This window comes from Pseudoliparis swirei, chromosome 1, assembly GCF_029220125.1.
Source record: "Pseudoliparis swirei isolate HS2019 ecotype Mariana Trench chromosome 1, NWPU_hadal_v1, whole genome shotgun sequence".
In the NCBI taxonomy this organism is placed as follows: domain Eukaryota; kingdom Metazoa; phylum Chordata; class Actinopteri; order Perciformes; family Liparidae; genus Pseudoliparis; species Pseudoliparis swirei.
In genome coordinates, this window is record NC_079388.1 from 16,640,888 (window position 1) to 16,665,300 (window position 24,413).

At 42.4% G+C, this 24,413-nt stretch overlaps 1 protein-coding gene across 2 annotated transcripts; it reads right to left on the bottom strand.

Annotated features, from left to right (window-relative positions):
- Window positions 1-3,291: 3,291 nt before the first annotated feature.
- Window positions 3,292-23,696, bottom strand: pkib (protein kinase (cAMP-dependent, catalytic) inhibitor beta). Of its 2 annotated transcripts, none has more exons than XM_056418155.1 (3): window positions 23,489-23,696; window positions 6,904-7,054; window positions 3,292-5,240 (listed from the first exon to the last, which is right to left on the bottom strand). In XM_056418155.1, the coding sequence occupies exons 2-3, from the start codon at window positions 7,043-7,045 to the stop codon at window positions 5,158-5,160; spliced, it is 225 nt and encodes a 74-aa protein (XP_056274130.1). In that variant the 5' UTR covers window positions 7,046-7,054; window positions 23,489-23,696; the 3' UTR covers window positions 3,292-5,157. The 2 variants fall into 2 exon arrangements, with proteins under 2 accessions (XP_056274130.1, XP_056274139.1); XM_056418164.1 differs by having other exon boundaries at window positions 23,436-23,696.
- Between the last annotated feature and the right edge of the window lie 717 nt (window positions 23,697-24,413).

Here is a 24,413-nt window from a genome sequence, read left to right on the forward strand (position 1 = left end):
TCATCTTTCCTCCCGAGGCTGCTGTGTGTCGGAGATGGCACGTTGACTTCCACGTGAAGGCTTTTCTATTTGCCGGGCTGCCCGCCTGCCATCCTCTCTGTGACCCACGTCTGCCTGGCCTCAGTAGCGGTCTCATCATCCATCCCTCCTCCCTCCCTCTATCCCTGTTTCTCTCTTTATTCCACTACAACGCTGGTTGTCTCCTCCACAACAGATCATACACTGTCGCCTGGTCCTGATGAGAGACATGAAGACAAAGAGACATGGAGATGGAGAGAGTGGTAGAGTGCTTAAAGGCTGCTGCTATTCACTTAGCTTCGATTGACAACGGATCCGTTGCCTACAACTGAGCAACCGCTGTGCATCTCTGTGAGGCAATTCCTTGAACAATTTCCTCGAGGAAAGCCAGTAGCTAACCGCTGATAAACCACGCTATTCAATTATGTAAGAAAACAGAGAGCTTTGCTCTCTCGCTGCTCTTCTTCTCGGTGGAGTTAGAAACACGGCGTCTTGTTATGCTAGATGTGTAAAAGTATGCACGGTCCGATTCACAGAACGAGAGAATAATGTCAGCGTTTAGGGCTTGTAATTCGCTATTGTTAATATTAATCTGATTTATTGAAGGGACCGTAATGTCTAGGTTCCGGCAAAACATCAGAAGAGACGGCACTTTGCCTGTGAGGAGACAGAGATATTGTGTCTGCAGCTCAAGGGCAGCTACACGCCTGACAGTATTCAACCTTCACACATGTTATCAGTATTTACACATACCAAGAGGGGCGCACGGCCAACAGACAGCCCCCACCCGGGGGTAAGAGTGAATTATCATGAGAAGATAAGAGTCAAGGAGATCTCAGGGGTGGGGGGGGGGGGGATATGCACCTGTGATGAGATCTGTGTATAAAAGATTGAATCTTGATGTGGTCGAGGAGAGTGTGGTTTTTGGGCCTCGACTTGCATGTTGAGGAGAGCTCCCCGTGTGATTGCAATCGCAGGTGAGCATTTGTACTTTGCTTTTGATCAGTGAATAAACATCTCCCTAAAGGAGAGAACTACAGCAGACTCGTATTATTGTAGAAGCTCTTCCAGGCTGCCAATTCTGAATTACGTTACACTATTCAACCCAAAGTGTTTATAGATACTGCTTAGCTTGTATATGTTATTATAATAATGACAAATTAGGAGGAAAACGGTTCATTCAGTCGAGGCTAACATGGCCCAACCTCTGATATACCCATCATGCATATGGCACTTGTCCTCATTGCAGCCTTCAAATCAATTCTTCACCTTCCCTCGTGCTCCATAAAAGCATGACTGCATACAAGGCAACGAGGCCCAATCTTCTCTCCGTTACCCTAGCAACCAGTTAAGTAGAGGCTGCCTGGGCGAAGGAGCTGCCTCGGAGGAGAGCGGGCTGCCGGAGAATGGAGGTGAAGACAGACGGGGATATTTGAGCAAAACCAATAAGTCTGAAATTGGATTACACATTTCAGTTTTTTCGTAAATAAATGGCCACTATTACCACATGCAGTAGAGCCATTGCGATGCTTATTTATACATGATGTTTCTGTTACATCGATTCACAAACCACAGCATCAGCTAACACCCATGCCTCACGCCCAAGTGCTTTACTGTGGCTGCACACAGACAAAGAGCCTTTGGGTGTAAGTGAGCATGGTTTCATCTCCTGTCAACGGGGAAGCTGGGACGCAGCCAGACAACCAGTCTGCATGATCACAAAGGTTCAAAACACATTGTGTACACACACAGACGCACACGCTCACTCTTCATCATCAACCTCCACAGGTTAGGAGTGACAGTGGAGCGAATTCAACCCAGAACTAGTTCGGACTGCGTCAGCCTTCGTCAAGTCGCTCCCATCTGCTGCACGATCATCGAGACAGCACAGGGTGTGTCCAAGTCCAACTCCTTACTGGGTTTACGCCGAAATATTTGTGCGTGAATGTGAACCCAGAACGTCCAAATCATGATTTGATGCACCGTATTTATGTAACTTACTGTATTCATTCAAATATTGTTTTAAAAAATTGAATTTAAGCCATTTTCTTTATACCAGACATAACAAAGAAATTCCCTCATGGGTGTGGAAGCATGACATGACATGACGTGGTGTGAATGATAATTTGGTGAATGTCTCCATCTGCTGCACACCCAGAAGAACTACTGCATTATGTAACGGGAGTGCGACAACATGGCTATTGTGTCTGGCCTTGTGCTCCCTTCAGGTTCTCCTGATACACTCTTACTCAACACATTAAAAAAGATCACATCAAGTAGCATTTATCATAAATAGTGACTGTAATCATGGAATAGAGCAATGTAAGAGGAATACGTAGAAATGTGTATACTTGGTGTTGTTATTTACTTTAGCTATTACCGATAGCCACATAAGCTACATTGTGATAACTTCAAAAGAAAAACAATAACATATCATCAAAATCATAATTGGACATGCAGCCATCATTCATCACTATTTAAAGAGCGATTTTAAATATTCTTAATGTGTTCCACCGATAATTCCGCACTGCACTCCTGTAACATTATCGAACTCACGATGAACAGTTTTATTCTTTAAAACAAAATCAAAATGAATGCAGCAGAACCAGAAATATCTCTTTCTATTTCACTCATTCTTCCTTTTCAAAACTTGGCACCAGCATTACCGCACTATACCCACAATGCAACTGGGACGCCAACAGTTTGGACTGTGTTATGCTATTAGCGGCCAATGTAACTATGAGCTGCTGGCCTCAAGCAGAGATAAGAAGCGGACTGCAGAGGTGTCGTAATCACATTTCTAACTTCACACATCCAGATGTGTTTTCGTGACATCAGGTATGTTGTGAACCGAAGCACGGGAAACATTTTAGACTGCGGTGGACGTCGTCGGATCATCTGTGTCAGTGGACTTTTTCCATGGCAATACATTCAATTCAATTCAATTCAGTTTTATTGATACAGCCCAATATCCCAAATTACGAATTTGCCTCCTCAGTGGGCTTTACAATCTGTCCACATATATACGACATCCCTGTCCCATCCAGTAGCTGTTGAGCGAATTCAGTGTGGACCAAAGTGGCGTTCTGACAGACTGACCTCCACACAGAGGCCTGACGCTACTGTGGCAAAAAAACAAAAAAAAGAAATCATATTATAATCATTTTCCATATTATCCTAGTTGCATTCAACGTATCGTATGTATGCTCATATGTAAAAACCAAGCACCGGGACTGAGGGCCTCGCGTAGAAATGAAACTAACCAGCACACAGTTGTATATGTAAAGCTTGTGGTTTTAATATGGCAAGTTTCACCACCAGATAGAATCGACACATGGGATTCAAATCCAGCTGAATAAAATATATGAACCACTTAGAGATCAGGACACTACAAAATACACCTCTGAGTCACCGAACCCCTCCCCCCACCACATAAAGTGTTGATCATACAGCGTGTGTAGACCTTGAGCACACAAAGTACAGCATCAGACTGTCCTTGTTGCATTTGTGAAACACATCCACGTAAAGAGACACAGCCACCGGTAAAACATCTTCAAATAGAGACAATTACAGAACAGCATTTCCTATATGGCGACAGTATGAATACAGTCTGATAATCATACAAGCAGCATGTATGACACACACACACATATGGGTTATACTACAATACACTATATATATATATATATATATATATATATACATACACAGTAGCAGTGAGTGGATAGCTGCTTCTTCGCGATCAGTCTCGCATCCTCTTCACAGCTCTGTTTGTGTTGATGAGTGTGAACAGACTTTTCTCCGCAGAAGGCGAGCGTGAAGCCATTTTTTTCCCCCGGTGCTCACATTGAGGCGGTAGTGTTGCGTGATGCTTGCTCCCGTGCCCGGTCGGCAGGCATATGCTGCCGTTGCAATAAGAAGCACGTGCGAGAAAGGCCCAAGAAGCCCTGCCGATGTTTACGCCCCCCCCCCCACAAAAAAAACAACGAAAAAAAATGCTTTTCCTGACAAAGTGTTGTTTGGTTCTGCAGATGCAAAGTCATTAGAAAAGAGTTTCGTCTTTCATTAACAGTTCAAGCAGTAAATATGTGTTAATGGTACCTCCTATTTAAAACTGAGGAAATATCAGCAGCCCAGAAATAGTGGGTAACAGTACATCACAGAGAAAGAACACCACACACGTTTTGGGGGTTGTGAGCTGGCCACTAGGCACATTTTCAGAGGTTTTGGAAAGCGAAGAGACTTTTAAAAGCAGCTTTGAGCAAAAAAAACAAAGGAAATCTCTCTTCTCTCTGTGTTATAATGAAGCAGCGTGTTCATCGCCGGCAGTGGGACACTATTCTCTGAAGGAATGTCTCAAGATATGGACGCTTCTTCCACCTCATCACCTCTCACCACATGGACATCTTTTTTTTAAAATGGATCAAATCCCTGTTCAGTTTTACCAGGATCAAAACAGTCTGCAATGAGGGGTTTAAAAACTCTACATTTACAATGTGGACACACTGTACAAGAGCCTCCCGGTTGAAAACATACAGTAGACATTTAGTGTAAAAGCCGGAGACGACACAAAGATTTTACAATTTTCTTAAATCTACTGTTTAACCTATGTGACATTTGATTTTGCATCCAGCTGGATTCAAAAGCTTTAAACCACTTGGAGCTGTGATCAAAGTACCCTCCTAATGTTATCCATGTTTAATAACACACACATCACTACACAACAGAAACCAGCAGGAAATGGACCACATTACAGTTTGACTAATGGGTTCCTGTTTGTCTTTAGTGTCAAATAAATCATTAAAAAATAGTGTACAGTGTACAATCTGTCATGGTCCGTTTGATTCTCAGCGTAGTGTCCGCGTTGAGTGTATAACACACACACACACACACACACTCTCTCTCTCTCGCGGGTTCATAACTAAGGGACGTCTGACTCTTTTCAGATCGTGCTGCCGAGTGCGAGGCTCCAGTCTCAGGGGAGTGGCGTCGCCGCTCTCCCTCCGTGGTTCAGCTGCTTCCCAAACAGACCGACGCTCCACAGATAATCGCTCTCTTTCTCCCACAGGTCGCCCTCTAGCTTCGTCGCTCTCAGGTTATCGTTGCAGGTCTCCGGGGAGTAAATCCAGCGAGCCCCCTTTACGATCCCTCTTTCCCCTCCGAGCTCTCCGGCGGCGCTGGAGGCCCCTCCGCCGCGGGTGACTGGGCACCTCCCGGACCATCTGCGCACAAACACACACACACACAAAAAGACACGAAAATAAATCGGTCGCAGTGACTCTCAAGGGACAAAAAGAAAGACGTGTGGAGTCTAAAGCTTTTGTTGATCGCAAAGCCGGTTTCAAAACCACCAAAAGTAGCGTTGCAACAATTGCTTTAAAGGAGCAGTGTGGAGGACTTATCGGCAGAAATGGAATATAATAATCATTACTATGTGTAGTGGCCATTTGTCCAATAAACTCAAATAGAATTTAAACAACAATCACAAACTAAACTAAACTAAAACTAGCATTAGAAAAAAGCTCTTCTAATATATCAAAATTCACCAAATTCCATGCGATTCAAGAATATTTTGACCTGGTCATGACCTTGACCTTGACCTTTGACCCGATCGATCTTAGAATCTAATCAAATGGTCCCCGGATAAAAACCAATCATCCCACCAAAATTCATGCGATTCGGTTTAATACTTTTTGTGTTATGCGAGTAACACGCATACAAATAAATAAATAAATACACGGCGATCAAAACATAACCTTCCGCATTTTCAATGCGAAGGTAATAAGCAATGAATAATCAAGATTACTTTACAATAAAACTAAATACAAACCTCAAAATAAATAGCTCCAACACTGTTTTCATCAGTGTACAATGACCTGAAAATAACAATAGTTATTGTTTTGACACCTTAGAATAACCCGTTTATATTTACATAGGGAGCAGGTTCTTCTACAGTAGCCCGGAAGGGACAAAACGAACGCTGGCTCCAGAGGGAGCTGTTCATGTTTTTTGCGTTAGCTGGAGGCCCAGCGTAGTTATTTTGGCGTGCTTGTAAAGGGAGGGCAGAGCGGAGGGGTGATCAGCTGGTTGCAATCTGCAAGCTCATCGCTAAAGGGCCCTAAATCATGCGTTTCTTACACATCTGGGACTAATTGAAGCTGAAGGGGGGTAATGAGCTCCCGCATCCCGCGTCATGGGGACACAATGCTTAGCTGCGCTAGTTCGTAGCTACTTACAAACACACACGACGTCGGAACGTGAGAGAGCGCACAGAGAATGTAAGGATAGAAAGAAAGAGTGAGTGATGCCAGACTTGTTCTCAATTTATTTTTGGAGCATGCGAGACACATTTTTATTATTATATAGGGATTTAGCAGCATGGACATGTTTTTGCTATCCATGCAGTCAAAAGTACTGAACCCAACAGTGCTTTAAATGTGGCACGCCTAGTGGATACACTCATGCCAGTGGTGATAAATGACTTAGGATAACTCTGGCATGGAAGAATACAGTTAGAGCCAATTCTCAAGTGACAATTCGAGCCAAAAGACGGCCCGAATGCGTCTTACAGGAGCCAATTCTCCAAAGTTAAGTCCTCGGTCGTAAATCTTTGCCGTATCTGGCAGCCAAGTGGACCACAGTATTTCCCGGTGTTTCCCCATCATCTCTTCTTTTTTCTTAAAGAATCATACATGTCAAACACCAGACGTGGTCTGTTCGACCCACGTTCATGTCAGGCAACTTTTCCCAGACTAAATGACTCAGACATTAGCATGATACCAGGACTTGAACTACAAATTCAATTTTTTTTAAAGCTGATTACAGTTTGAATTAGCCTCCGTGCTCACTATTATAACGAAGAAGAGAACATTGTGTGCTTTTTACCTGTGAGGGACATTTCAGCCAGCTTAAGAGGCAGGTCGCCGGGGTTTACGCCTGCCGGTGAGCCCAGGATGTCTGGTAGGGCATTCCTCCTCCCCGAGCGCCCCGAGGAGGCAAAGTCCAACACTGGCTCGACTTCCGTCATCTCAGGACCCTTCAACGATGAAGAGAGGGACAGAGTACACTGTGACATTTCGTGCCTCGCCGTGAAAACAGAAGGTACTATTTGGTTAGCTTAACATTTGGGCAACAGGTAGGACTCAAATAAACCCCTGGATTGTTCCCAGATTAAAAGCGTGTACATTATTCTCGTGTTATTTCATTAATTTCACAAAAAATCCAGTATATCTTTCTGTGCTAACATGCAATGTAAACAGACTATATTTCAATGTCAATTAAAGTGTGTTAACCCTTCTCTGCCTCTGATTGGTCAGTACTTATTGCCTCTGTTGGTTGGAGGAGGGAGATTGGTTCAAGAATATCAGGGAAAGCCAATCAGAGGCAGAGCAGGGCGGGTCATGCCTTTGCCATCCTAGGCACATCAAGTTTCAAGTTTCAAGTTTCAAGTTTTTATTGTCACATCCCCTTTTATACAAGTATAATCGGTTCGTGAAATTCTTATGTGCAAAACACCCGACAGCAGTAGCAGACTAAAAAAAGAATAAGAATGAGAATAAACTATACAATATCCACACACAAAAAAAGAAGAAAGTATTAACAATATATATATAAAACAATGTAATAGAATATACATCATGGCAATATATATATATAAAACAATGTAATAAAATATACACTTTTTTGAGACTATATATATATATATATGTATATACATACAATATATATATACAATATATATATATATAAACAATGTAATAAAATATACACCATGGCCATAGATATTCACAGAATATGTTCTGGTGTATAGTGTTAATGAGGGTCTCAGTCCTTGTTCAGCAGCCTGATGGCCTGACTGAAGAAGCTGTCCCTCAGTCTGTTTGTCGGCACTTGATACTGCGGTATCACCTGCCTGACGGTAGAAGGGTGAACAGTTTGTGGCCGGGTGGTTATTGTCTTTCATCATCCGTTTGGCCCTGGCCACGCACCGCTTGGTGTATATGTCCAGGATGGAGGGAAGCTCACCTCCAACGATGTACTGTGCCGACCGCACCACCCTCTGTAGTGCCCTACGCTCCAGGGCGGTGCAGTTCCCGTACCAGACGGTGATGCAACCTGTCAGAACACTCTCGATGGTACTGGTGTAGAATGTTCTGAGGATGCGGGGGGCCATGTTGAATTTCCTCAGTCGCCTAAGGAAATACAGGCGTTGTTGGGCCCTTTTCACCACCCTTTTCACCATCCCTGTAATGTCGAAGGAGGTTTCACACAGTGGCACATTCGGCTCACACAGGTAGAAGCTGCCCGTGTGTTACGTAACAAGGGCGAGTTATAAAAGCCTTTGGATTTCAGCGCCATCTCAGGTCAAGGGCTGTTTATCGAGCGGATGCAAAGATTCTATGAGTAGATGAGGACAGTTTCTTTTTGTAAGCTGTGAACATGTAACATTTCTTGAATTAATTAGAAGAGCTCATAGATGTTGCTATCTTGGCTAATTCTAAACATCAAGCTTCAAGAGAAAAGATTTATCACGAAAGCGGAGGATGTGTCCGTCTGGTCTCATGGCAACCAGCAGCTGGGGAGTCAGCTCATGGCTACACTGGTGACAGGCAGAATTACATCCCTTGTAACACACACACACACACACACGCAGCAAACCCCTGTTGCTATGGCAACGCTACAGAAAAAGCACCACTGGCAGGTAAACACATGCCTCAAATCCATTCTCTCACTATCTCACTTTCTCTTCCCAGTCTGCTTCTTTGAGTCGTGTCGCCTCCCTTTAAATATCCGTACCATTCTGGGGAGCAAAATCACATGTCCCATCCCTCTCCTTCAACAAAGGAATGACATGCATGTTAATGCGCACTTGCAGCTATAAACTCACACACACACACACATGCACAATCTAGATCTCCAGAAAAAGGGCCACAGGTTGTCCATCTGTTAGCCTCGAGCCGAGTTGTAGCATCGCCATGGAGCTCATAAAAGCCACAGTCAGTAAATTGTGACCTATATTTTAAAATAATTCCATGTGTATTTGAACACATTTCCTCTAAAACGTTCCCATAATCCTCCTCGGCTCTGTACCTAGAGTCAGGAATGGGGAAGGCAATTTAAACACAATGAAATTGTCGTCTTTACGTGACTTTGCTTGATTATTATATGTGAACCTCCACATATAATAATACAATTAATCTACCTGCAATTACTTTAAATGATTGATAGTCTTTATTTAATATCAGAAATAATGTTTATAGTTTTAAATCTGTTTGTCCGTCCTCCCCCCAAAGTAAGACATTCATAATTCTTGCCATAATAACAAATTCATTTGAAATGCTTTGGCACATTTCATTGTAACCTATCGAACACCCATATTGTCAAATTAGGGCCACAGCCAGGATTTAAATACTGAGGGCATGTGTCTTCCCAACGCATTGGAATCTTTTGTTCAGCATTTATTTGTTATAGTTTCTATATATTTTTCCATCTGGCAAAAATGCAATGTAATTGTACTCCATTGTATGTCAACATTGAGAAACGAATGATAAATGGAATATTTATTTTCTTCCACTTGCGAATGGTGATTTTGTGTAAAAAAAAAAAAACACCCGGAAAATAACCTGAATCCATTCAGCACCACCGTGTTACTTAAATCCCCAAAATGAACATAGAACTACCAAGGACATGGCCTCAGTGTCCTCAATGACCAGCATGGCCACTATAATTGAAGTGTTTACCAGTGAACCATTTTGTAGCTGCAGTACTAACTAAACTTGGCCTTTCAGTTGGATCTTAACGGAGGCGTTCTGTTTTCAGTCCAGTTTTCCTTCTCTGGCCCCACGTGTTAAAGCTGCTCTTTGTCCTGCAGCACAGCAGAGACTGAAAGTCGGACAACAGGAGTCTAATCAGGGCCGAGCAGCAGGAGGGACGCCGCTCGTCTCTCCTTGTGGTTTAAGTCCGACATGGCTTCTCAAGATGAAAAACTGACTGTCAGACTAGGATTCATCTGCTAATCTAGATAAATAAAACCAGACTGTAATGTCAGGTCTCTAATGGCCTGACCTGACACTGGCCACAATCAACCCCGGCTGACATGACAGCTGATGTGGCAGCATTTACCTCAGCAGTCTCAGGGGATTTAGTCTATACACTTGAATTAGATCATTCCTCAGTCCATCAATGATGATTCAAATGTAGTTTAGAGGTTTTGTATTGTTATGGGTTAATATGAACCAATGAACAAAAGTATAAAGCATTTGCTTCCAGTAGCAGAACCGTCAGTGGCAATCATAGCCTCCCCCAGCCCTTATACGAACAACTGTTTGGTAACTTTCTTTAAGCCTCCAGATTAAACATTGGACAGGCAGTGACCCATCATCTGCACAGGTTTATTTTAGCTGATAATCCAACAGCAGTTTAGATTGGATTAGCTTGTCAAGAAAATTGACCAAGATGCTAAAATGTGCGCGCCGCCTCAGTCACACACAGGGACAAGTTGCAGGTGTGTGACGCAACGAGGTGGAGCCAAGAAAGCCTTTTGACTGGAGAGCCGTCAGAGGTCAGGGGTCGTTCAAGGAGCAGGTGCAAACATGCCGAGTAGAAAAAAGACAAAAAAGAGCTGTCGCTTCTTTAAAACTGCCAACACGTGACAGCACTTCAATTAAATAAGAACTCATTAATGCTGCAAATTGCTATCTGGGCTATTTCTAAACACAGTGACGTCTATAATTTAGCAACTAATGTACTTGAAACACTCTCTATATTGCAAGGGACGCTGGGTGTAAATAATCACGCAGCTAAAATTGTCTTCTCAAATCTCAAACAATCATGCAGCTAAAATGGTCTTCTGAAGAAAAAAAAAGCCTTCTTCTGTGTGTCTCTGTGAACTCGGACCGCTCATAACATTCAATGTTTAAGGGTAGTTGTGAAGCACTTGGTATGATCTCCGATCCAAGCTAACGGTGCTCCGCTCAGAAGAGGCCTCGGTGGCTCTTTGAGAAGGAGCAGCTGCCTGTTTGAATGGAAATACAGGTCCGAGGAGCAGGAGGAAGAAAGCTCCTCTCAACATACATGTTCTCAGATAGAGAACGCCAGCTTTCAGCACCACGGACAGCGCTAGAAACCGAAAGAGACGCAGAGAGCTGGATAACATGCCTCTTCTTTGTGTGTAGAACATGTCAATTTAAGTAAGATACGTCATTATTCCCTGAGTGTCGACTAAATGGCACTTCTGGAACCTTTCAAAAAGAGTCAGGATCCACACTTCAATTCAGCATACATGGGTGTCGTGTCAAGAAGTATTTTTGTCGTCATTCCACTAAACTTTTGACACTAAAACAAAGAATGCGGAGCGGCAGCAATGGCCTTACATCAACAACTCCATTGTTTCTAAAAGTGTAAAGAGAATGCAATGTGTAGAAAGTCAAATAACATTTTGCCCGGGGTATTCAGAAGTCAGAATGTTGCAACTCTGACACCAACACAATAGAAACGTTTCAGCGCCAATACTTTTAAACAAAAATAATTCTCAAATGCTAATTGTTGTCTAAACACAAGTATTTGTCCAGTAACTTTTCCTGAATTCAGGTCTCAACTTTGCAGAGTTATGAATGAGATTAGAAACCTAACCCCAAAAAAACAAAAAAATCCTAGATTTTGTAATAACTATTCGTTAAATTATTAATTACTCTGAATTTATTTTTTATCTTTTGAAAATGTAGTCAACAAAAAATGTAACGTATTTTTAGAAGTAAAACAAACCAATGAGCTGACAACATATTCCATTTCTTAAAAGCCACCTCTTTAACAACACACATACACAGTAATTGTATCTATTATTAACATACAACTATTGATTAGAGCAGCTTTATCATTGTTGTTATTAGATGCAGCAGTCAGTTTTGCTAAATTGCAAATAATAAAGATTACCAGTATTTTTTAAATACTGGTCAGTTTTATGGAGATAGGCATAACAAATATATCACCAACAATCAGATACAATATCAAAATTAGAATTCAGTAAATTGGTCATTTCTGGTCATAAGTGGAGAGTTTATTTGCGTAAAAGAAGCTTTTAAGGATCCACCTTCTGTGCAAAATAAATGCATGGGCGAAGTTGTTTGAAAATGTCATGTCCATTACAGTCGGTGGTTATGTCAGAATAAATGTGACATGTCCTCTGCATTCTCATCTCCTTGAGTGATTGCAGACACTTGGAACGGAGATGTTTAGCAATAAACCCGGACCCGGCGCTGGGAAAACCACTATCTAAATGGGTCAGGAAAGCTCCATCGTCGGATTCTCAAACATTACATTTTTATAAAGCAGAGAACACTGCAACGACTTAACGATGAAGGTGACATGCACAATCTCAGGCGTTCCTCATTTCTTGATTGAAAATGCGTTCCATCGTGACATGAGTGAAACATATTGAATCCAACCATAAATCCTGTGGGGGTTTTACACCTCTGTGTGTGAGGTGTGCATATACTGTAGGTGTGAACATCAAGACCAACATGAAAACAGTCCATGGAAAAAAATACCTTACTTCGCACCTTTTCTTATTATCTAATTAATTTATCAATTGTCTTGTGTATAATGTGATTCTTTATTCAAGAGCGGAACGTACAGTAATGTAACATAAACAAACAATTCATAAAAAAATGGGTGATCACGAAGATAAGTGGGACATTGAGTAGGAATTGACATGCAAGTGCTCTCTAATGGACAATATATGCAGAGTGGTGCAGGAGTGAGTCCGACAACGCAGAAATGAGTTGGTTAAATTCCTGAAAAAATAGTCTGTGGTTAACACAAGCTGAAAAAAATATATAAATACCCCCCAAAAAGAACCATTGCATCGCTAACTTTCAGGATTGACCCATACATTTCGTGTCATCCCTGCAGCGCTCTATGGTGACACTTTTTCTAAATGATCTTGAACATTGATATTTCTGAACTGGTATTTATTGTCACTTATCTGCCAACATACGTGTGCATGTTGCTCCCACTCTCTGCAATCAGTTAATAATGTCCAATACAGCAGCCTGGGCTCTTTATCAGTCGAGCTCTATACTGACTACCAGATTCTCCAGGCTACATTAAGAATGTATTAAGTGTGCCACATGAAGATTGTCCATCTGTAAATTTCTTAAATTATTGTAGTTCTTTCCAGGAAATGTATTCCAGAATATTAGGATCACATTAAGAAACTACAGATGTGTAGGTTTGAATCGTAAGATCTGAGTGTTTCAGAGGCTTTTTTAGTTAAATAGCTTTGACATAAACTGTTGATACATTACAAATCCGAGCACAACATATAAGCTATTGGAAGCTTCCAGGGCCGTCTTCAACTAAAGACATCTTTTTTTTATTTTGTTGACTAAGCGATTAGATACAGACTGAGTTTCTTCACTCTTCACACTTTAAATTGTGTGTTTACCAGGAGTGTTCTCATAGGTTTTCTTGGGATTAAGTTATTCAGCGTGAAAAAAAGAGAGCATAAAACACAACTAATCAACGAAAGAGATCGAAGTCGACTCAGACCAAAACAAAAATTGTCAAGTAATCGATCTCAAGCAAAAATGTCAGCTCTGGTACCGGCCTTCAGACCACTCAAAGCTTTCAAAGACAATGATATATATCAGTCCTCGCAGCCTCGCAGCCGGGCCCTGCCTGCCGCCCGAGGCTGACCTCTATCCTGCTTCTCATCAGTGTAACGCTCGCCGTGTGACAGTCGCTGCACACACTGCAGCTTCACTCGCAACTCTGCATGACAAATCTCTGCATCTAACAAATGAAGCGGCGATTACGTAACACGAAACGTGATTGGGCGTTCATTTCGGGAGGCGTTCAATTGCAAATTGCCACTGTGGATGTTGTTGTTTTTCAGCGCTCATATCTCCCTCTTTATTTTGCAGCCGTGTTGCAAAGCGTCATCTAAAAATAATTCCGTGCAATAATCCAGAACTGGTTTCCCTCTTCCGGACAACCTCCCCGCAGAAAAATCCAGCCATGACATGCTCATCCGGAGTGTGTTGTTGTTGTTGTTGTTATTGTTGTGTTGCCACTGTATCTCCCCTCTCCCTGTGGTCATGACGGTTAGTCAGTTAGTGGGGGTTGAGGTCAGAATCCGACGTGCCTGCACCACGAGGAATTGCAGAAGAAATGATGTTTACACAGCCGGCGCAGACACGAGACATTTTAGATGAATAAATAATGCCTGGGATTAAGTCCCTTGCTATTTTTAGTCCCTCATACCCTGTGATTATTCCCTGTCCTTCTCCCCACTTTTTCTTCTCCTTTTTTTGTGTGTACTGTTATCCTAAAGCTTAACATGCTCTCGCTGCCATGGTAACTGCACCATTATAAAGCCAGCTATAAAATGGAGGAGGGGAGCGAAGAAAGAAGCAGACTATCTTTGTACTGCATTGTTTAGTTTCTTCAATTCATCTTTTTGCTACGACAACCCCAGATATGATGTGAACAGAGTTTGGGGACACTGGGGTAATGCAGCAGCACAATAAGAACCGTATGTAGGAACGCATACTTATGAAACATAAATAGATTTTAAAAAACGATACAAAATGCAGCATTTATGTTGCAAAAATATAAATGTATGCAGTGCAAAACAATCAAGTTATATGCAAAATCCAGCAAATGAGAAAACATGTGAAGGCTGGAGGCTCATCACGTTCACATGATCAGGTTCACAGAGTCATACATGTGGACAAAGGCTGGAAGGTGAAGCGTAGCGCTGATATCAGTGGTTGATAAAAAAAAAAAGAAGAAGTTAATTTACCGAGCAGCTGTGGGGGGGGGGGGGGGGGGGGGGGAGAGAGAGAGACTCTGATCTCATGAAACAGCGGGATCAAGCCTCCTTTTTTCTCTCTGCCTGCTTTCATATTTCCGAAGCCAGGAATCAGAGACAAAGATGTATCAGCCGGGGGAGGGGGGAGGGGTGGGGGGGGGATCTTTTGAAAGAGAAACCGCCAAAGCCTTGTGCTACAGGTCTGTGCATTTATTGTAAATTGTAAATTGATCATTTGTGGAACACAACCAGCGATTTTCTTAACCGAGCTTAGCAACCGGCACGACAAGGTCTTTCAAGCTTTGTTTTTTCTCTCCGCATGCCAAAGCAAGAGTTTCCAGTTTGGTGTTGTCACCTTAAAAAAGGCAAATATAACAAGAGCAACATTGTGAGGAATGTGTTTGTTCCTCTGGAAGTTTCCGTCAGGATAACTTCAAAGTCGTGACCCTGTGTTGCCAAAGCAAACGAGCAAAGGGTTTCACCGGTTTCTTGCTTTAAATGAGCTTGAAACATTACGAATTCATGGAGTTTATAAACTCTGCGAGCAACAGTTGTGATTTCAAACCAAATTTAAAAAAGGGCAAGAAATGAGACGCCTGCTTTTGGTTACTTCTGTGTGACATCGAGATCTATTGCTTCAAAAATTACAATGAATTTCAAGCAGTAATTTTGAAGGTTACTTTCCGATAATCGGAAAGGTTGACATGCTTAGTGAACGGTCAGTTCTTGTAGATCTTAAATATCTTAAATAACCAACTTCATTATTGCTACTCTAATAAATTAATTTCCTCCTGTAGGTAATGCTGTAACGTAAAAAGTCGGTTGCGTTGTGATGTCATTTCCCAATTATCATCACTCAGCTTTAATCTTCTTCTTTTTTTCAATTACAAGGTCCGATTTTCGATTTCGGAAACAACCCACAACACTAAAAGGGAGTAACAAGCAGTCATTGATACCATCCAGCTACGCTGTTTACTGGTCCACACAGGACCTCCCCCCTGCAGTCCTTCAAATAGCACCGAAAAGCAATCCGCCCTCTATGTAATTAACTGTGTTTTAATGTGCAATAACAACAATCCATCATACAAAATGAGGCCAACAAAGTGCTCCCTCCACGTTGCCAAATATGAGACAGATTGAGTGGGTTTCAGAAGGGTCAATCACAACAACAGAGCACCCAGCTATTTACAGTAATTAGCACACTTGACGGAGCTGAAAAGAATGTCTGACAGGCGGCGCCGGCAGAGACCTCGGGTCCGTCTGAAGAACACGTCGAGCGAGAACAGGCTGTTTTGGACAAAGCACGATTTTCTCCGATCATTAACCGATCCCGAGTCTGACTTGCGCCACTGGAAAAAACAAACATCAGAAAATCACATTGCGAATGTCCTATTTTTAGCCTGGTGGTGGCTTTGATGCATCTATACTCTCCGTTTTATAAGGCAGCAACAGATGGTGGACTCCGACGTCAATCTTCACCCGTAGTGCGTCGGTACAGAACAGGGTAAATCTCACAAAACAACCCCAATGATGTCGGCATGGCTGTTCCACAAGCAGGCAGGGTCCAACACTGGATTCAGCTGCATTATGGGAAGTGAAGGATCCGGCATTACTGGCACTCGACCCACACCAGGAACTGTAGGTCAGGACTTCTGCTTTTGCTGCGTCAAATTTGAACATTAGTTTTTTAATCATTCTCTTAAGAGATCCCCAACTTTGTGGGAGTGCAATACTCAATCATCGGAGCACTATTTTAATACCAGAGTAATGCAGACTATCAATCATTTCGTCAACTTTAATTTAGCTATGGATGATTACCTTCGCAATGAAAATGCGGAAGGTTATGTTTTGATCACTGTGTATTTATTTATTTATTTGTATGCGTGTTACTCGCATAACTAAAAAAGTATTAAACCGAATCGCATGAAATTTGGTGGGATGATTGGTTATTATCCGGGGACCATTTGATTAGATTTTGGGATCGATCGGCTCAAAGGTCAAGGTCATGAAAAGGTCCAAATCTTCTTTTTACCATAGCGCGGTCAATTTTTATCCAATTGGCATGCAACTAATGCCAAAATGTTCATAATTCAATGCCCAATCTTGTGATATGCAAAGGTATGCGCTCTACCGAGTGCCCGTTCTAGTTTATTAGTTAGTTAGTTAGTGAGATGAAACAGTTAAAAAACACAGTTACTATTAAAAAAATTCAAAATATTCATATCTGAGAAGTTGCAGGCCGAGATTCTAAAATAACCTTTTACCAAAGTTTTGACATCCATCTATCCATAATTATAGTCTCATCTCTCAGGACCCATACATCTGCTGCACCCCGGTAGCTGCAGTAAGACCCGGATAAGAAGTCTACACAAGTCTAATATGTGTGACACCGGGAGGACAGTGTGTGCTGCCGTCACATCAATATTTCAACACAAAGCCTGTTGTTTGGAAGAGTGTGACCGAGGCCGCTCTCCACCCCGGGGCCGCTCTCCGAACTAGACCATCCTGGCATCGTGCGGCCGGGTTGCGGCTGCGGACGCACGTACTTCTCCTGCACGCTGGCTGCAACCCATCGGCCTCTAACACTCTCTGACAACAACCCTTGCAAGTGAGGCATCGGCTCAGACACTCTCTCTCACACACACACACACACACTATAATGCTATAAAAGGCAGCACAGACACTGCCGCCCTGCATCACCACGTGTCAAGCTCTTGTGAGTTGCGTTCGTGATTGAAGCGCACTATACGGATAGGGATAAAAAGAGGAGCTACAACAGAAGAGGATTTTGTCTCTAGCAGTAGAAACCCTGGGATGTTCCCTCATCTTTCCATCCTGCCATCTCCCAACTTGTATACAGGTCCGTACATAACAGAGAAGGACTAACATCAATTGAACCAAACACTTCCTTCAGCTTCTCCCGGAAACTCTTACGGCGTTCCCAAAGAGCCCCACCTGCTTCTTCTGTCGGTGTCTAAATTCATCAAACCAGGGCCATGTAACTTTCAATGACTTTCGTTTTAGATTCATCTGCAGATTCTTTTTCTTGATTAATCAACACCCGAGATGGAGGTATTAGAATTCCCAACCAACCAGTACAAAACTCAAGATATTGAGTATTTTTCTTTTAGTCTAAAACATACAAAACCACAAAAATGTGCTAAAAGAGACTAAAAAGCTACCTGCGGGACAAGAGAAGCTAAAACTGGGTGATAAGTATCTTATATACATAGTAATTTGAGTCATTGTTAATATAAAAATATTGATAAGTGCAGTTTTTAAGTTCTGCTGCCGTATATTATCCCCGGTGTTGACGCCATCAATGCTCCTCTCAGAATCCACAGTCAATATGATGTGATTAATTTGGTTTCTGGCTGATGGAAATGTTAATATTTCCCTCTTGCAGCTATTTGAAGCTGCACATGTGCAAAGCGTCCAGGTGCAGCTGTGAAAGGCAGCTCCAGTGACAACCACCTTCAATGGTGCCCATTGAAGCTCAATTGGAGACAGCATTTGCACCTCTCGCCCTCTTCCAGCAGGAGCTCTTCAGATGGTCGATGTCTGAAAAAGAAAAACTTTTTTTTGGGAGATGCCGTGCCTCTTTCTAGGGCAGACGGAATTCCACGCGGTAATTACGAGGATGCAAACAAAGCAGCTGATTCTGTTGTGTGGTCCGATTACGCTGAAAAGGTCACTGATCTGTGGAATGAATGGATGCCTCTGCACTCACAGTTAACCCTTTTGTCTCCACAGAGGAGCCATCCCATCTCACCTACTGTTCCTTTCCCATCTTATATGGAGAGACTGGCAGCAGGAGAGGTGACATTGACGAACCACATAGAGCCGGGCGGAGGCATGCTGGGGGGAAATCTACACGAGTTAACCCCCCCCCCCTTGCCTCTCGCCAGGCTGGGCTGCTGGGAAAACGGGCACGGAGAGGTTGAGGTCGGAGCAGTCGAACACAGCTTCGTAAGAAACACGTCCCCTCTGTTTTTATTTTCATCCCCCCATCATCTCTGCAAAGCACAGTCACTGTCGCACGTGTCCTCCAGACCCGCAGGTGGGGAAAGAATTGACTGACGTGTTTTTAATGGCGGAAAGATAAAAGTAGCCTTGGCCAAATGGCAGCCGGCCAGTGGTCACAGTAAAGGGCAATGGGCTGTGCAGGAGCATCGGCTCAGACTAAACTCGTATAGGTCACTGGTCAATACATAGTAATAATGAATGACTGGAATTTAGCCCGGCGTATCACTGTTTCCATCATCCGAGTGGTCGAGGCCCCACGATCAATGGGAATTCGATTTTCCGCCCGGCGGGGAAATTATAAGCGACGGGCTTACAGTCGGCTGTCTTTCATCTCGCTGCAACGCAAAGAGACACGTTTCAAAAAAGGTGTAAAACACTTTTTCTTTCCTTCAACAGCAATTTTATGGCAGACAGCAAATCGTTCTCTTCCACTTTCCATCTCGAACGACAAGTCTGCCGCAGAAGTGAGGAGGGCCGGGTATCGTTTGAAATTGCCCGTGCCACAATACCGAAGCTTTTTTCGGGGATGATACCAAAATGCCACCGTTTCTGATAACTTTCTTTGGGCGGTATACACATGGTTTTCCTTGTATTTTTTTAACGTTAAAACCAAACTAAATATTCTAAATATTGTCTGAACACAAGCAGCCATAGAAGAACTCCAGCGAAACTAAATACAGTCATAAAGTTGCAACGCGTTGGATACATTACAGTGTGGATTTTCTACATCGGTTGTTTTATGGGGTTGTTATTTGCTCAAAACAATCAGCAGCAACGTATCGAATTGCCGAAATGGAGATTAGACGTATAAGAGAGGTCGTTTCTGTTCATTTGACTTGCAACAAACTGTAAAGCAGCCTAAATCTCATCCAGACATGTCCCCCATGGTTGTGGCTAATCTTCTGCCTCTGGCCCCAATTTGAATTGTGCTTACATCGTTCTGGTTGGGTTGATTACCACTGATTGTACGATGTACCAGTCTACCGATCTTCGGTCTGACTTTTGCTTCCATTTCATTTTTTTTTATCCAGAGGTCTGTAGACAAATAGAAGGCTAAATATCACGCAAGAAAAAGAAAAAAAGCTACCACGTCATAGCTAACCTATGCATACATCAGAACTAGTTGTATGTTTGGCTATTTGTGGTGAACAAACAAAGACTGGACGAACAGCTCTGCTCAAATTTCGCTCTGTGCTCAGTGTGAATGCATTGCAGTCCAAGAGCGACTGCGAAAAATAGACGAAGTCCAGCCGTATATGAACGTCAACACACAACATCATTCTGTCCAAGGATATCTGCATCACGCATGAATACAATCTGGTCAACCACAGTTCATGAGTCCGTCTCGGCTCTTTAATGAGGGAAAGTTTAAGACGGGAACTGAAGATAAGCAGCTCAGTCGTGGGCGAAGCCGCTGGAGATTAAGTGATTTCACAGGTAAGGCAGTTACCCGTTTACTGATTCCGGTTGCCACCTTTGTTCCCCGAGAAAAGATAAAAAGGTTGAGCTGACTGAGGCGGTTCAAGAGGTTAATGATGAAGGCTGCTCCCCTCCGGGACTCCAGAATCAGAACGTGTGGGCGGTGAGCGTCCGCTGTGATGTCATCACCTGTCTGCCGTCGCCCGTGTGTGTGTTAACACACTGTGACATGAAGCATGATTTCCGAGAAGGAGCCGAACAGATGATAGGAAGTCGGAAGATTCACCCAGCGGTGACGGCGTGAGCAAAGTACCTTCATTTCCATGAATAGATGTTAACTAAAGAGAGTTTAAATATGACGAGGAATGAGTGTCGTCCCTGAGCAGCATCAATACAGGGACACAGGCACATTTGAAAGATCTGAATTGTAGCTCTTTGGTTTGCTCTCTATCTTAAGTTTGTATTATATTGTCTGTCAGATAAAAGCTGTACTAATAATTGATTTTCTGTTCAACATGGATGAAGGTATCATGAGTAATGTGAAAGATGACGCCCTCAGTGACACCAAACTCCACGTGCCTTTCAGCTCCTTGATGCTTTTAGCCTCTTTCAGCTTGTTGTTTTGGTTTCATCGCACTGCTTCCATCATAGGTTCTTTTCCAGCTGCAGCGCGAAGATTTCTTTTTTAGAAAAAATATATAAATAATATATATATATTTATATATAAATAATATATATAAATATATATATAAATAATATCTATAAATATATATATATATATATATTAATATATATATAAATATATGTATTTATATAAAAATAGACATTAATCAAAATGGCAGGTACATACAAAAAATAAAAGGTACCACTAGAATAAGTAAATGCATTACGAGTGGTCGTGATCAGCTGTGAACATGGTTCAACCAGTGAGATGCTGTTCAAGATAAGCACACAGACTTCTTCGTTATACATAGGGCCAATGATGACTAACATAAATGCTCCTAGTTTTCCTACCAAGTATGAATGCCATCAAATAATACTCTAAAGCGGTCAAGTTGGGAGCCCATAGCTTTATGCACATTTTCCCTTGTTGAAGTGTTGCTTGAAATATGTATGAAGCTGAAGTTATACCTTTAAAAAGGAATCACTTCACCAGATTCCTTGAATAGTGCGCTTTGAGTCCAAGGACATGACATGTTGAAACTATGAATCTCTAGTGGAGACCAAATCACACAACTGAGTGCTAGTGTTGCTCTGTGCGTCATGGATGTGTCCATGCATGTGGCCATAACAACTGTATGAGGTGATAATATGTCGCAGCTGTGTTGACAGCTCATACGCTGCCCCCGAGTGACCAAAAAAAACAGAACATTTAATGCAGCTTTAAAAGCATCACATTAAAGGTTGGTATTGAATTTGAACCACCACTTCATTGATGCTTGTATTTACTTTATTTACATTATTGCTGGTAGGTATTTCCATGGGGAAAATAACCTCACAGGAAGTGATGTGCTTTGTGATCCCCGTGTTTGTTTTCTTTGGAATAAACAAAGAATAGCTCCGAGGTAAGAAGGAGCAGTGACAGCTAATCTGGCTGAAAACACAAATGTAAGCCAGCCATTGAACCAAGACCAAATAAATTAGACATGCAGGTAATTAACAAAGGGGTAACTTATAAATTAAAATAGGTGATTATTTAAAGCAGGGAGGCTCTTCTAGTATGCCTGCAGACCCGGACTTCATCTCCCTATATACTTGACATTGTGCATCATGGTGATGACTCACTAAAGAGCACAATCAAGAACGACGGGACTATAATCGCTCCACAAAAGAGACGGGCCGTCGTTTTACTGGTCCACATTCACCACAGCATGATGACCGAGGCTTGTTCACAGGCCTCGACGCACGAGGAGCTGAGACTCCTCTGAATGGTGGTAGAAGTTCTGTTAAGAATAAGGACATGAGGCTCACACGCACACGACACACACAAACACACACACACACACAGACAATTCAGTTTATTTGTATAGCCCAATTTCACAAATTACAAATTTGTCTCGGAGTGATTTACAATCTGTACACATAGACATCCCTGCCCCAAAACCTCACATCGGACCAGGAAAAACTCCCAAATAACCCTTCAGGGGGAAAAAAGGGAAGAAACCTTCAGGGGAGAACAGAGGAGGATCCCTCTCCAGGATGGACAGGTGCAAAAGATGTCATGTGACCAGAAGGACAGATTTAGAGTTAAAATACATTCAATGAATATAACAGAGTGTATGAAACACAGACAGACACACAGACACACTCTCTCACACACACACACACGGCCTAAAGATAGTATTCAGGGACAGTTTCCATGAGAGCCTATTTAAGAGTTTTTCCAATAGTGACATTACAACATATATATATATATACACATATATATATATATATATATATATATATATATAATTTGTTTTCTTTATTTCTTTTATTTTTTATTTCCACATTACCGATTTGAGTTTTTCAGTGGTCTAAGTGGTCAACTTTCTTTAAGAATGCAGTCACATATACTGTCAACTAACCTTAGATGTGGCCTTCCATAGAAACTGACCCAACCTTCTAACTTTAGCTCCCTAAAGCACATGGGTCTGAGGGAAATATAACCATGTTATAACGTTCACATTTAGAAAATGTTATTTTTAGACTGGTGAATTATTCCCATGTTTCCACCGCATGGTTCACAGATGTCAGGATCCCCATCTGAAGGTCACGGTTTACGCACATAATCCAGCTGCCATCCAGCTCTTTGTTTGGAGCCCTTTTCATTTAAACAGCTGATACCGACGTGGAAGTCTACATGGAGGTGACAGGTGACCAGCTGCTGGTGACTTGAGCCTATATTGTCCTTTAACATTTGCTCTAGTGTGGAGTTACATTGTCACAACTGAGTCAGAATCAACACATGACTATAATAAATCTCTCACACGAGGATGTTGTCGTTTCAGCTCGCGTTGTTTTTACTTTGTTTTGTCAGTTTCAGAGTATTTAATGTCTCCAGCCTGATTCATATCTGAACTGCACAAAAAAAAGCAGCTTTCTGCTCCATCAGCCTTTTATTGTTGTAGGTGTATGGATACGTAGGCGCACGGCAGCCGACGCCAGTTGGATGACCTACCTGTGGAGCAGAACAGGTGACTGTGGTGAAAGTGCGCAGCGACGGGCACTCACCAGCTGATGTCAGTGCGCTTCGCCGAGGAACAAAAACCGCGGAGTCCGAAGTTGGAACTAGCCACCAGCCACCATCTCCTGCAGGCACGAAGAAGAGTGAGCGCGGAGCGTCAGGGGGTCCGTCCGGTGCGACACGCCACCACACCGCTTCATTACAGCCGACACCGCTGGACCCGCGGCATCGTGGACTACAGCGCGCTGACGCCGCACTGACAGCCGAGCACCGTGCGCTCATTCCGAGCAGCAACAGGGAGGAGCGTCAAGGTGCGCACGCGTAGGCCGCAGGATACAGGACGAGACAAGAGTTGTCCTTCAAAGTAAAAGCGGAACTACTGTAAATATGTCTTTGCGTGACACACATTGTAGGTGGGAAAAACAACAACAAATGGAATCAGCATAGTCACAGAAATAAATTATGAATAAATTATAGTTTAAAGAAGAGGTTGTCTGTGATGGCTATATTGCTCGGACCTATTGACATATGCATATTGATTTTAAGTTGCTTGGTAATGCTCAGTATAGTAGCATAGTGTATCATTCTCTATAGGTCTAAAAGTTAAGATTATTTCATTGGTGGCTTTTTTTGTTTGACCCGAAGCTCTCGCTTGGTTGTGGTAAAAATAATTAATACAATCAAAGCAAAAAAAGGACACCAAGTCTGCTTTTTCAGGTGAACATATAATTTACCATAATACAGTGTAATGCTTTAATAAAACACCATTTTTAAAATTATGTTTCAATATTAGTAACTTCTTTATCGTTTGTAGTAGTCTTTATAACTTTGTAATAGTGATGATACATGAAATAGTGTTCTATCTATTTTATAGAGGTTACATTTTTGTATGTTTTGTTTTATTTTGAAGCCACAGTGGTGCAGTTTCCTGTGTGAGTCTAGCTGTCTTGTCCAGGTTTTGTTTTTGCCGCT